Source organism: Ictalurus furcatus, chromosome 7 (assembly GCF_023375685.1).
Source record: "Ictalurus furcatus strain D&B chromosome 7, Billie_1.0, whole genome shotgun sequence".
Classification (NCBI taxonomy): domain Eukaryota; kingdom Metazoa; phylum Chordata; class Actinopteri; order Siluriformes; family Ictaluridae; genus Ictalurus; species Ictalurus furcatus.
In genome coordinates, this window is record NC_071261.1 from 28,548,966 (window position 1) to 28,564,176 (window position 15,211).

General features: G+C 40.7%; 1 protein-coding gene across 1 annotated transcript in view; it reads right to left on the reverse strand.

Moving 5' to 3' along the window:
• The window catches only part of cacna1eb (calcium channel, voltage-dependent, R type, alpha 1E subunit b), an 85,443-nt gene extending 70,804 nt beyond the window's left edge, over positions 1-14,639 (reverse strand). Inside the window, exons 1-3 of the mRNA XM_053629658.1 lie at positions 13,101-14,639; positions 6,998-7,103; positions 6,063-6,202 (exon numbers count right to left, since the gene is read on the reverse strand). Of these exons, the coding sequence (XP_053485633.1) occupies positions 6,063-6,202; positions 6,998-7,103; positions 13,101-13,348 (494 nt within the window). The 5' untranslated portion in view covers positions 13,349-14,639. The remainder of the gene's footprint in view (positions 1-6,062; positions 6,203-6,997; positions 7,104-13,100) is intronic.
• Between the last annotated feature and the right edge of the window lie 572 nt (positions 14,640-15,211).

Below are 15,211 nucleotides of genomic sequence, written 5' to 3' on the forward strand. Positions count from 1 at the left end.
TGCGTCTCTGCAGATTTGCTAGTGGCGATTCATTAATTCCAGATGAAATGACAGCCGCAAGCTGTGGTCCACTGGCCTTGTTTCTAGTCCCGGCGGACCGGAGTGACACATGTGTAGTTTTCTTTTAAGTCTGACTTACTTTTTTTCTGTGTCGAAGGAGGCCGAACGTGTGATGACTGAAAGTGTGTCAGCTGCATACAGGGGGGAAACTGGGTTACATTGCAAAAAGGTGGGACTGTACTAGTAAGGGGCAAGTGTGATATAACAGATTAGAGCTCTAAAATTAGGGGGGAAGTGGGAACCATGAGCACCCAACTCTGAACTATTTTCACATTTTAACCGATAACAGAAGACTGCCAGTAATATACAGTAAAGCTTTGGCGTGTCAGATAATGTACGGAGACTCGGAGGTGACATGGTGGATGATTTTTAATAAGGCATGGCCATGAATTCTTATATTGAGGCCACAAGTTAATATATTGAGGCCAGGACTGTGGGAAGCTCATACTTAATACATGGCCTCCAGATTATTATTGGGTAGAAATGGGAGAAAAAGTGTATTTGCTTTGAGAATTCGCTCGATATAGAGAGTGCTACATCCATTTCACAACACCAGTGACACCAGTATGTGTTTATGCATCATTCCAAGATTGAAGTCAAGTGTAATATTATCATCAATCATCTCCATGCTTAGGTTCCTGTGGCCATAACACTCTAATTCTACTCGTTTTTATGTCTCATTCAGTTAAAAATACAATAACTGCCACAAAATAGCAATTATAATAGATCTTGAGAAACATAATACATTATCTCATGGCTTTATTTGATTCATTTATGCCCACACCTTATTAAAAAATATCTCTCAGCAGTCTTATAGTAATGCTCTATTTCTTGAAGTAATTTACTTTTATGTTAAGCTGGCCATTTTAGAGTAGAGTTTTACATTTTCATTCTGTTATGACAAAAACAGTTAGGATGAAACCTACAAACCAATCCTTTTGGTTAACCCTGATATGACATGATGATTATTTTACAATAAGGTGTAGACACAAATTAATACATTGTGTCCATTAGTTCATATTTCAAGGCCACAAACGTAAACTGAAGTTACACAGTATTTTCCATAGCAACAAGATTCCAAAGTTTGGGAATGAATTGTGTAACATACACCTTAATAGCTGACAAAAACAAACAAACATCAATGTTAGCAGTTGATTGGGGTTTGGGTTGATATCATAAGTGACACCAGTTGATTGGGGTTTGGGTTGACATCATAACAAATGTCACCAGTTGATTGGGGTTTGGGTTGATATCATAACCAATGCCACCATTTGATTGGGGTTTGGATTGATGTCATAACAAATGTCACCAGTTGATAGAGGTTTGGGTTGATATCGTAACAAATGCCACCAGTTGATTGGGGTTTGGGTTGATATCGTAACAAAAGTCACCAGTTGATAGGGGTTTGGGTTGATATCGTAACAAATGCCACCATTTGATTGGGGTTTGGATTGATGTCATAACAAATGCCACCAGCTGATTGGGGTTTGGGTTGACATCATAACAAATGCCACCAGTTGATTGGGGTTTGGATTGACATCATAACAAATGCCACCAGTTGATAGGGGTTTGGGTTGATATCGTAACAAATGCCACCAGTTGATTGGGGTTTGGGTTGATATCGTAACAAATGTCACCAGTTGATTGGGGTTTGGGTTGACATCGTAACAAATGCCACCATTTGATTGGGGTTTGGATTGACGTCATAACAAATGCCACCAGTTGATTGGGGTTTGGATTGACGTCATAACAAATGCCACCAGTTGATTGGGGTTTGGATTGACATCATAACAAATGCCACCAGTTGATAGGGGTTTGGGTTGATATCATAACAAATGCCACCAGTTGATAGGGGTTTGGGTTGATATCGTAACAAATGCCACCAGTTGATTGGGGTTTGGGTTGACGTCGTAACAAATGCCACCATTTGATTGGGGTTTGGATTGACGTCATAACAAATGCCACCAGTTGATAGGGGTTTGGGTTGATATCGTAACAAATGCCACCAGTTGATTGGGGTTTGGGTTGATATCGTAACAAATGTCACCAGTTGATTGGGGTTTGGGTTGACATCGTAACAAATGCCACCATTTGATTGGGGTTTGGATTGACGTCATAACAAATGCCACCAGTTGATTGGGGTTTGGATTGACGTCATAACAAATGTCACCAGTTGATTGGGGTTTGGATTGACATCGTAACAAATGCCACTAGTTGATAGGGGTTTGGGTTGATATCGTAACAAATGTCACCAGTTGATAGGGGTTTGGGTTGATATCGTAACAAATGTCACCAGTTGATTGGGGTTTGGGTTGATATCGTAACAAATGCCACCAGTTGATAGGGGTTTGGATTGATATCGTAACAAATGCCACCATTTGATTGGGGTTTGGATTGACGTCATAACAAATGCCACCAGTTGATTGGGGTTTGGATTGACGTCATAACAAATGTCACCAGTTGATTGGGGTTTGGATTGACGTCATAACAAATGTCACCAGTTGATTGGGGTTTGGGTTGACATCGTAACAAATGTCACCAGTTGATTGGGGTTTGGGTTGACATCGTAACAAATGCCACCAGTTGATGCGGGGTTGGTTTGATATCATAACAAACTGGTTAGATAACCAGGCATTTGTGCTTACAAAGAATTACAAGACTTAGAGCAGTGTTCATGTGGTTACATGACACATACATGAGCCCTTCATGACAAGTGACATCAACTTACATAAGCAGTTATAGAAACTTATTCTAAAAGATGCCAGCTGTAATACTGCGTTTGTCATAACATCATAACAGCATGAGTCATGAGGTCATAAGGTTAGCTATCTTTTACGTACATTAGAATGTCATTATGACTAACTTTGAAACTAAGTGCACACTATGGTCATGATTTCATGTCAAACAACAAAAACCAAGCTCAGAGAAAATTCACATAAATCTGCTATAATAGTGTCCTGACATTGTCATAGTTTTTTTTCTTCAATAAATTAGATCATTATGGATGGGTTAGATTCATCACATGCAAGTTAAACTGCTTATTTAGTCTCTTTCAAGCCTGACACAAAAAACAAAAAAAAACAAAAACAACAACAAAAATAACGTTACCACAGTGAAAAACGATGTAACGTGCCACTTCTACCTCAACACCTTTAAACTAGAGTGTGGGAGCAGAGCAGCTTCTGAAGCCAACATCTTGGCTGAATTTCACTTCATCTCGTCTGCTGACTGGCTGACGTCATGAGACCTTTGCCAAAATTCTGTTTGGAAGGATGAAGCTTCTCATTCTCATCAGCACTGGAAAGCTCTGAAAGCCTCAATAAGGATGATTTCAGGACTATGTCACACAAAGAAATGGGTCATTAAAATGAAAATGTGTCTTCCATAAATTAAATGGAGATCAAATTCCCCTGCATATATGTATATGTACAAATAAATGTCAAAACTGCTGTCACTTCAAATGTGGATCAGGGAATATAAACAACATCAGGCTATCCATCCTGTCCTTGTCCTTATAGAAATAAACCAATATGAAACACTAATTACATAAATCACTGCTTAATTACACTTACAAATGACAATTCCTTGTATATTCGCATAAGCTGTTATATATTGTGACAGCTATACATGAAAGAAAGCAGCAATTTATACAACTTAACTCAACTTGGTCACTACTTCATGAAAAGGAGGTTAAAAAGTGGACTGTAAATGGAATAGAAAGCTCCCATAATCTTCGCTGTGAGCAGTTAACTATAGAAATCTTCCATTCATATTCAATATGCAAATGACTCAAATGCCTCAATCTAAGTTTAGAAAGTTTAACTTAAGTCCATGGAAACAACTTTAAGAACAACTTTCTAACCTGGAATCACTGCAGTGTTTGGAATGCTGCAAAACCTACGCATAATGACGCCCCCGCTACGAAGCTCGGCACCAGCTGACAGTGTTACTCACTGCCACTTTCTAACTGATAAGCGGAAAATGGCCTTAAGGGAAGGACCGCACGGAGAAACTCGCGAATAATAAAACTCAGGAAGATCGGAAGATGTAAAACTTCCAGTGCACGACAGTAACTAAAAACATGTCCACTGACTGGAAGCACATTTTGACATACACAAGTAGAACCTTTCTGTCCTTTTGGTAAATAGTGAGTTAGCACTAAGTTCTCACCTACCATGAGAAGAAAAAAACAACCTACCACCAGTTGACAGGTATTATACCAATACTTTGGTTGGATATCATGAAAAACTGGATAGATAACCAGGTATTTGTATTTAGAAAGTATTATGACACTTTACCTTAGGGGAATGTCCATGTGGCTACACGACGCTTACTGTACATAATGCCTTAATGACATAAACTATATAAATTCACAAACATTTATAAAGGTTTAATGCAAAAGCTCTTAGCTGTAATAAAGACTGGTTTTGCCAAATTTGAAGTCATGTTCATGTATGACATTAATCAAGCTACTGTGTATTGCAACAACTTTACATAAGAGAAAGGAAGGCAAGAATCTATGGAGCATTTTATATAAAAGTATAACTCCTTGATGTAAATACGGCTCAAATAACCTGCAGTGGCTCCTGACCATATAATTTGGTGTGGCAAACAACATGAAGTCAAGACGCTACCACACACGACTTTTCTACTAGATAGGGTTGCTATCTAGTGAAATTTTAGAGTATCTACATAATATGCAGTTGTGAGCTATCCAGCATACAATCTTGAGCAGTTTTAGATGTGTATTTGTTTGACTCTATTCGATACTGCAGGAAAGTGTCCAAAATGTCCACCCAACTACATCTAGCCCAATATAAATGAGAAAAGGGAGACATACTGTATCTTTCTTCTTTTTCTCAGCGTTTGCACGGAAAACAAGGTGACTGTGGCGTGTATGCATTTCTAATGTACGGACATCGTCCACTCCATAATCCCCATTTCAGTCTCCCGTTCTTTGTAATATGTCTTACAATACAATTGGTTCTGTCCACCAAAGACGTGCTGCTTGCACTTACACTGTGCCTTTGATTGTGCAAATGTATTAGATTTCATTCTGCTGATTTGCTATAAATCTAGATCTTCGTAGAGGCATAATATTTTTAAACTAGCCCAATCTGGCAACCCTGTCATTAGCTGTCCTGTCCTCTCTACCGAAAATGTTCACAGAACGAGCATGGGGCGGCGTGATTTCTGCCCCAATAGAGCTCTATTGCAGTTCCAATTTTTGACCACTAGGAGTAACTTCTTGAAAGGTGAGCAAATCAATGGAACACTGGTCACTCAAAAGAAGTAAATAGTATTTCAGAGGACTTTAAATGTATGGAGTTGTAAATGAGGACTTGATGAAGATGAACACTTGTTGACTGGCTGATGTATATGGTGGGGCTGTGCTCTACCTCCTCCTGTGGACCACTGCAAAGAAGGTCCTGTTTTTTGGTGTTGAAGTGATAAAAAGCTTCCATAATCAACAAAGTGTCCTCCAGTGGGGGCCACATTTTCACAACTAGACCTACATGCACAGGTAGCACCTTGATCAGAACCCTTGATTAGACCAAAATAAAGAACTGACGAGATTATCCAAGAATCATTTTGGTAAGGATCCAGTCTTACTCAGAGCTCCGGCAGCTTGTTCTGTCGCATAGCTACCAGCAAATCAGTCTGATGATGATGCCGCTTTTATATAAGCCTGATCGAAAAAGAAGGGAGGGTTGTGATGTCGGTGTGAAAGTGCGCAGTCTAAATGCTTGCATATATCAGCAGAGAACGAAGCTCTGTACAAGCAAGGGGAACATGAGCATGAACATGGGCTTGGTATGAACTTTTTCAATACTAATCAGCGATTGCTGGTTGTGATATTGGAAAATATAAGATCTATCTCTAGACAATGAATGAGGGTTTAACAACGCATCAGTGGATCGACAGGGGCGGAGCTTAGCTCCGATAGCACATTTATACAAGCCGCTCCGGATAATAACTTTAAACAAGGGAGATTCACTTACCCGCTTAGTACAACAATAAAATCCATGACGTTCCAGCCATTTCTCAGGTATGAGCCCTTGTGGAAAACAAACCCAAGCGCTAGCAGCTTGATTCCAGCTTCAAAACAGAAGATCCCAATAAAATAGGGCTCTGTCTTCTCCTGTTGGAGTGTGGACACACAGAAAAAAAGTAAATGAGTCCACAAACAAGTCATTCACGAAAGTTCACATGATTTAATTGACTTCTTTCTATTCAACCTCAATTCTCCAGACAGTGCTCGCAGATGATTTAGCTAAGAGACAGGATTTTTTTTGTCTTTTTGTATAACAGAGCAGTGTCTAGATGGTAGACGAGCTTGTGTCATCCTTTATGTTTTATTTCAATGTCTTTATTAAATCTGAAAAGGTGAGGAAACGAGTACTGCGTCGTTACCATGGTTAAGCGAAGAGAAGGGCTACAGGGATGAGTGAGAGGTGAGATAAAAACATGCAGCACTTTGTTCAAAAAAAAATCAAAAAAATTAAATAAATCAGCATTTGCTATTAATATGACATTTGTTGACGAGTGCTACGTGCATCGATTTGCAGTATCCGCCCATGAATCATACACACGCTGAGTGCAAGGGTTGTGGGCGTTGCAGATATGACGTGTGATTGTATATTAAGTGAACACATCCTCCACTCTCGCTTTGTGGAGGGATCATCATGATCATTGCACAACTCTTATCTCACCTGGAGATTCAGTCTAAAAAGCTCTTTAGTGTAGAAACACGGATCTGATCACACGCCATCAAATGACTCAGTACTGTTTAACAACACTTATGCTTTTTTTTTTTTTTTACCGCAGTATTAATATACTATACAGAAAATTCCCCCGTGTTCAAGCAGTGCTTACTGTGTTTGTGTAAGTCCAGGAGTTATAGTTGTTCAAAACAAAACAAATACAAAAAACTCACCAGTCTTTTGGCCATGGGTGTCTTGTCCTCACCGGGAAGATGCTGCTCCAGAGCAAGAACGACACAGTTGGCGATGATGGTAGCCAAGATCATGTACTCAAACGGAGTAACGGTAAGGTTAAGGTGTATATAAAACTCTCACAAGATGGAGGACAATCATTAAATGAAAAATAAACAACGTGCATACGAATCTTATCATACTGTAGATGTGATCTTCAGTGGTGTCCCAGATAATGAAATTATGAATGGACTTTTTTAAGTTGAAAATGTGTTCATCGACGTGTTAACAGTTTCCTACATTACCCACAATGCCATTTGACTACCTGCTGATAGCGCTACCAGTAACATTTAACCCTCGCTTCATCTCTACCTAAAAAAAAGAGAGCGATGCGGCGGCGCTTTAGTCCTTTAGTCTGTCCAGCTCTCTCACGTCTCACAACCTTCATACTAATACCACCAACACCATCACCTTCACCATCTTGTCGTTCGGTAATCGCTGAGCTGAGTCGAATCTCTAACTGCTGTAATTCTACGCAACCACATTGTATAACTGCATTGCATTCTGGGACTTGAGTCTGTCTTCGCTCATTTCTTTTAATGCTGAGTTTCTCATTAATACGATGTTTAAAAGCTCTTGCTCACTTGTTTTCACGAGCTAACGCTGAAAAATGACTTATGTTATCCCTTATGGTTAAGATCACTTCCTGTGATGTCAGTGAGGCACACAAGAAGTAACTTCTCATAGGAATAATGAAAATACAGCACCAACCATGAAATTAGTGCCATCACATCACAACACAGATATTTGATTACAAACGCTTTTATTATGTTTTTAGGGTGGAGTTTGACTTTAAACATCCACATAATCGAGACACACCTGATTCACCCCCCAAAAAAAACTGAACAGGAAAGCTAAATTCGGGGAAAATCTGCTGCTAATCTGCAAGTCTCATAATCATTTCCATTAGCTAGCCATTCACTAAAATTGCATGTGCATCGCAGTGGTAAATTACAGTGCCATCCATACTAATAGCTTTGACTCTAAATTATGTTCAATGTGCCTTGTGATGAGTGTTTTGAAAACCATTTGCACAGTGGTTATTCTGTGTAGGCGGCTGTACTGAGAAAAGAAAAAAAAAAAAAAAAAAACCCACCCAAAACCTCACATTCACACCGTATGCTGTGGTTAAAAGCCTCTTTGTAACATGCACAAGAACACAGAGAATGAAGTCTATAGTCAATTACAATTCTTCACCATACAATTCATTCTAAATTACAATCTATGGTAAATTATACTTCAGAGTTCCGAATGTTCTCTGTGCAGTGTCTGCGTAGGTTTCCTCTGGGTTCTCTGGTTTCCAGACACCTCCCGAAAACACCCTTACACTAAATTACCTATAGGTGTGAATGAGTGTGTGAATGCACGCTCATCTGGGATGTATTCCCACCTTGTGTCCAGTGTTTCCGGGAAAGACTGACCAACATATAGTGGTTACTGAAGATGAATGAATTTAAAATTTAAAAAAAAAAAAAAAAAAAAAAGGACAACTACCCAAATGTGAACATGTGCCTCAGGACGCTAAACAGTCCCTTTCATCTGTTATTAATTTCTCGGCACCATCATAAACGGTGTCATTAAGCCACAATGGACGGCGTGATGAAGCTGTGGGATTCTCAGTGATTCACGCTGAACAGACAACGTCCACGCAACAACGAGCTGCTATAAATAGTCTCGGTCGTCGAGAACTTCCCACATTCGCTTAATCTCCGATCGGCTTCATGCAAAACACCTTGAGGGAGGTTAGAGACAAGGACCTCATTAAAACACCCCAGGTGAACGCGGACGCTTCGGCTTTTCAGTGTTTTCCTCGGTCAAACGTATGAAAAAGGACAGGAGAGACAGACAGATGAAACAATAGGGAGTGACACATGGCAGACAGACGAGCCACGGCGCTGTCGCAGTTTCAGCAGCACAGAAACACAGATCCTTAGAAAAAAGCACCGAGATACTGTCACTCCAAACAGAAAAACATCCAACAATTATCCACACAAGCCGTTCAGGTTCAGACATAGATTCTTCTTACGTTCTTCACCCTCGTAACTACACGGCTTTCCTCTTAGTTTCACTCTAGTTACCGAATAATTCCTAGTAAATACTGAATAATATGACTAAGGATAATTCAATAATGAACGGCAGCATAGTGTGATGAAGCACGTTTACTGAACCCAACCAAAGTGGATTATTTTCCAATACCAGCATGTCCCAAAGTGTCCTTTTAAAATATATCTCCTGCATATATGTCTCTTAGACACTTATAATAGCTTGAAGAAGCATCTTTACCTCTGACTCTACACAGAAAACCTATGTATATATGCGTATAAACCTTTTATACAGGAAATAAATGCCCCTTCGCCTGTAGTGTCCTCCAACACAAGACTATACCTGTTACAGGTAGACTGTCAACAACCTGTCAGGTGTCTGTCATAACCAACCTGTCGACTGATTCTCAGCATGCCAACAACTGATTTTTATTTGTTGATGTTTAGTAGAAAATCTACATCTTTCACCCAGGGTCATCAAATGACGAACCAGAGTCCGGATGTGGACCCAGCAACGTGTTCAAAACCAAGCACTTGGGAAAAATGACTGCATCAGAGCCGACTGTGGTTTTCTTAATATGATCCTGGCTCTTTGTAGCAGATCCACTAATGATTACACAATAACATGAATTTATGTCAACGATTTAGCTGAGAGTAGCTCATCGGACCAGAGACAAGCTTTTTTTGTTCCTTTTTTTTTTTTTTTTTAACATTTTGATGAAAATGAACTAAACAGCATATTGATAAGAGGACTGCTGGCATGGTTTGTTAAAAAAAAAAAAAATAAATAAAAAAAGAGGCAAACCCAAAATGTTCGAAGGTGATTGGATCGAGACACGTTTGTTTCCTTTCCCTTCATCACTCTAAAAACAAACAAACAAAAAAAATAGGTCTCATCTGTTTAGTCTCTGACACTAGTCCAAAATGGTAATACGAAGTTCCAGTGCAAAGCAAAACTTAACCACTTTAAATGGTCTTATACTGTATATAAGCAGGAATACTACATGAATAGGTAAGTATTGTAAGGTAACTGTTGTCATCTTCCAGATCCTTTGCAAGCAAGGAAATGTAAGTAACTGGAACATTTTTACATATACCTCATTTGGATGACATTTTTATCCGAAGCCGAGGGTTACGGGCCATCGGGATAGGCAGTTGGTGGTGCTGGGATTTGAACTTATAACCTTCTGATCAGACCACCAATGCTTTAAACACTGATCTACCATTGCTCTTCATTGTAGTTGAATACCCTTGATGTAGACTACTAACTTATCCCTAGTATCAGACTTTCAAATCCAGTCACTGTTAATGAACATTTCGCTCATGTTTTGGTTGCGTATCTATAGTGGACTATCCTAATAAGGTGTTACCAATAATTCTGTTTTGAACCCAGGTACACATAAAAAAAAAAAAAAAAAAAAAGAAAAAAACCCAGACCAATATTTCTGGCTAATTGGTTTGCAAATATGTAAAACTGAATGGGAATTGTTTGTTTTTTAATTTACGCACCCCTTATTGGCCCAATCAGGAGTTTCCTAAACAGAGAAGGAGGTACCCCACAATTAGCTCTTAGTTTACTGATCAAGAGTGAAATAAATGTATCGATCATATGTTAAACACTAATGGTTCCGTTAGTCCTTACCAAATATGGCAATCCTGACTGGGAGTTTGAGTTTAGTGCAGATATTAACAATGAATTTCACGCATTAATCTGAATTTGGCTTGGAAATTTGCTCCAGCTATAAGACTGATGCACAAACGACTGGGACTCGGTGATGAGGCCTTCTTTTCCCATGCCAAAATAATATGCAAATCAGGTATATTTTACGTTATTATATAATTCTTAGTGCGAGTAACTTTTTCAGATACAACCCCACTAATTAAAATACTGATGTTTTTAACGTCATCTCACTGAGGAGTGTAACTGGGGAAACGAATCAGAAATCCCGTGTTGTATCCGGGATGTTTTCCCCAGCAAGGCTCTGGATCCACCTCAGCCTTGACCAGGATAAAGTACTTTCTGAAGATGATTTTTAATCTAGGATGAGTTTAATCAGCTTCTTTTACATTTCCAATATCAGAAAGCTACGTTTAGAATATGTTTATTACTATTATTATTATTATTATTATTATTATTATTATCTGGTGTTCCAGGGCTGTCAGGCAAGATTGATCTTCTTTAGAGATTTATCTATTATCTTCAAGAAGTCAGAGGGGCAACTCATGAGCTTCCCTAAGCGAGAATGAGTTTACACATGGCGCAGTGTGGCTTTGAGCTGACTGAAAAATGATCATTTTCATTCCAAGCTCCACAACCACAACGCAGCACAACCAATCTTATATTCACGGTTACAGTTAAAGTTCATTATGTTCCTCAAGGTACAGGCAATTTAAAATGTATCACCAATGCTCCAATAGCAGTCCTAAAGGTCCAGTTATGTACCTTAAATATGTACACTATCGTCAAAGACCTCTCACTAAACGTATACAAGATGTACCCTCGATAGTACGATCCCAGTGACAAACATTTTTACACCTAAATGTACATTTTAATGCCTGTTTTCTGCTACTGAAACAATACACCGAGATTATCTTGCCGACTTGGTGGTGGACACAAGACAAGAGCAGTGTTTTCATGTTTCTAGCCTTATCCCGGAACATTTCGCCACTCCCCTACTCTGACACACATGACTGAACTCTCCAAACCTTTCATGAGACCAACCGAGTGTGTGTTATAGCAGGGAAAACACCCGACTGCGCTTTCTGGCTTATTAATGCAAATGTGCTGTCCATGGTGCTGACGTCAATCATCATCCACCACATGAAGAAGAAAAAAAGAAGGAAAAACCTTATTTTCCCCATTTGCAAAACAATAGGTTCCCCTCAGTGCTCAAAGATATTAATAAACGCCAACAATGCAGAGTTAGACACAACACAACAGACCTGTTCTGAACATATTAAATATGAAGTGCACTCAGTGGCCACTAGATACACCCACCTTGTAGCTAAAACCCCTTATTGGCCCTGTAAATGGTAAACCTACCAAATAGGTCACTTTATAGGTGTACAATTACTGACTGTTGCTATGCACAGAATGTCAGTCATTCTCAAACAGGTCCATCAATGGAAATGTACATCCATTGACTACATATTATTTACGCAACGCTATTATTAAGCAAAACATATTAAGCCAGATATATTCCATCCATTTCCCATACCACTTATCCTATACAGGGTCGTGGGGGAGGCTGGAGCCTATCCCAGGGAGCTTGTGGCACAAGATTTGGGACCCATCACATGGGCTAACCCATCACAGGGCACAATCGCGCACACATATACAATTTGGAAATGCCAATCAGACAATAAACAATGTCTTTGGACTGGGGGAGGAAGCCAGAGTACCCGGAAGAAGCCCCTGAGGTGGGATTTGAATCCCCAACCCTGGATGTGCGAGGCAAGCGTACTAACCACTAAGCCACCGTGCCCCTCCCCCAGATACATTTGTACCACCTAAATGATATTTTGTCCGCGGTGTCCTGTGGTGGTCTCTTTCCACTGATCCAATAGCCTGTACAGAGCAACATATGGCACACAGACAGTAATTGGAATGAAATGACTTACAAATTAAAAGAGCCAATGAGTGTAGGTGTAGCTAATAGACTCACCATTTAGGCTCGACTTTCAGAAATAAACGTACCAAACTGTATTTTGCCTTGTTGTCTGGGGTTGGGGTGGCACCTTTAGTAGGACTCTTTTACATGGGAAGGTGCATGTGGTGTACCTTGAGTCCAGTTCAATTATTTTAAAGGTGTAAGGATACAAACTAAAGGTACTTGATGGTACCACCAAGGAAAAGTACAGTTTGGTACCTGTATCTGTAGCCTATTATTTCCTAAGGATGTTGATTTGAATGTGGGTCAGAGTTTAGTCTCACACACACACACACACACACACACACACACACACACACACACCTGAGTGAAGGTGTAAAAGGTAAGGATATGGCCATTCTATGATCCTCCGTGCGTACTTCCTCACCGGGTTATTCTCGGCGAAGATGAACAGCGACCTGTTTGCCGTGAGACAGTTCCGGCTGCCCGGAGGTGGAGGTTTCGCGCGCCGCGCTTTGATGCTCTTTGGTGCCTCATTACTGGGACCATCTGCGCGCGCGCCCGTGCCTGCGCCCGAGTCCGTCCCCGAGCCTGCGCCCGAGCCCGTCCCGTTCGGCGCGTGCTGTCCGGAGCGGACCATGCCGACCGGACGTGAAGCCAGCGAGTGCAAGGAACGAGCGCGATGCCGCTCTCACTCCATGCCAAGCGCATCCACTTCTGAAAAGCGAGGTCAGATCGGTGCTCCGCTCCTGCTGTTTACATTCCAGGAACTTTTCTCGCAAAAAAAGTTGCTGGCTATGCATCAGATGTCGGGCGGCGCGTGAGGTGCAGGTGCATCTCCCCTTTCCCGTCGGCTCGAGCCGGCTAATTAAAAACCCTGGTGTCTGTCGGTGCGCGCGAGAATTTCCCAACCAGCAAAAACAGCTCAATTAAAAGAAAAAAAAGAAAAGATATCTCGTCATGCATGCATGCAACACACTGGAGAGAAACAAATTTACGTTTCCAATTGCATTGCACGAAACATCATTTCATCTCCCGCCCGTAGTTTTCCGGCATGCAAAACAGTCGAAAGGTGGCGGAAAATCCTGCACGTTGGTCTCACACTTCGGGGCGCGACAAGCAGCAGCAGCATCAGCATAGAAAGACTCAGGAAGCCAAGGGAAGGCTGGAACGGTGGTGGAACAGTTGCCATCCTCCACCCACCCCCTCCCCTCCGGATCCACTACCGTCTCCCACGTACTTTTTAGAGGAGCAGTTTATCTCTTTTCGCCCTCCAGGCAGATCGGGCCGCGGGAAAATCGGTTACCATGGCGATCTGTGTTACACTCATCCTTCCACTCAGTGCTGTAGTGAGTGTGCGTGCATGCATCATGCTCTTTACATGTATAAGAATTGGCGTGGAGAAGAAAGCACTCGTGTTTTCATGCATGCAGTTCCCTGTAAAAAACAAACAAACAAAACAAAAACAAACAAACAAACAAACAAAAAAACAAGAGAGAGAGAGCTCAGAGAGAATGGAAAAACTCTTTTTATTTTAAATTCATCACATCTCTGATTAGACAGAAAATGGTGTGACGCAAACTGGTGGTTCTTACAGCAACCATGGCGTCTCCTTCTTATAACTACTTCTCAGTGTTTTGACCAGAAATGCAAGAAGAAGAAGAAGAAGAAGAAGAAGAAGAAAACCCCAGTTTTGCGTATCAGTGGATGTTGTGATTGTCTTTGTGCGAATATGTCTTTCCCTTCTTGTATTTCCACCTATGAATATAAACTTTGAAAACGTGACTTTTTATTAAATGAAGATGCCTGTATGGTTGAAATAAAATGACCTAGAGTATCCGATGGTACTGCAGAACAATGTGTGCTTCTTTATTAAAAGATGTGTGTGATACAATCGAGCGTGCAGTTTTATTTGTCGAGCACTTAGAAACAATGGACGTCGTCACAAAGCAGAAATCTCAGCGTAGAGTCAGAGACAGTGACAGTGGCGAGGGGAAAAAAAACACCTTGAGTTGACAAGAGAGTTGACGAGGGGCAGCGGTTAAGACACTGGACTTCTGGTCATGAGTTCAAATCCCAGCACCACCAAGATACCACTGCTGGGCCCTTGAGCAAGGCCCTTAACCCTCAACTGCTCAGTTGTATAAATGAGATATATGTAAGTCGCTCTGGATAAGGTTGTCTGCCAAATGCCATTAATGTAATGTGAATGAGAGAGCAACCTTGAGACTCAAAAGATGACTCCATCCTCTTCTGGGAGACACCCGATAGTGTGATTATAAATATTTACTCATCTTCATCTCTATATTGTACTACGGGATTTTAAAGGAGGTTCAATATGAGCAGATTGTGAATAAGAGTCCTGGGATGAGCACAGGACAGCGGCTCGTAGGTACATGCTTACAGTATCCACTGAAGGACATACAAATTGAGTAGGGGTTTTTATGTTAGGATAGCAGCAAGACCTCAGGTGATATTATTTGAGTCACTGAGTACGTTTACA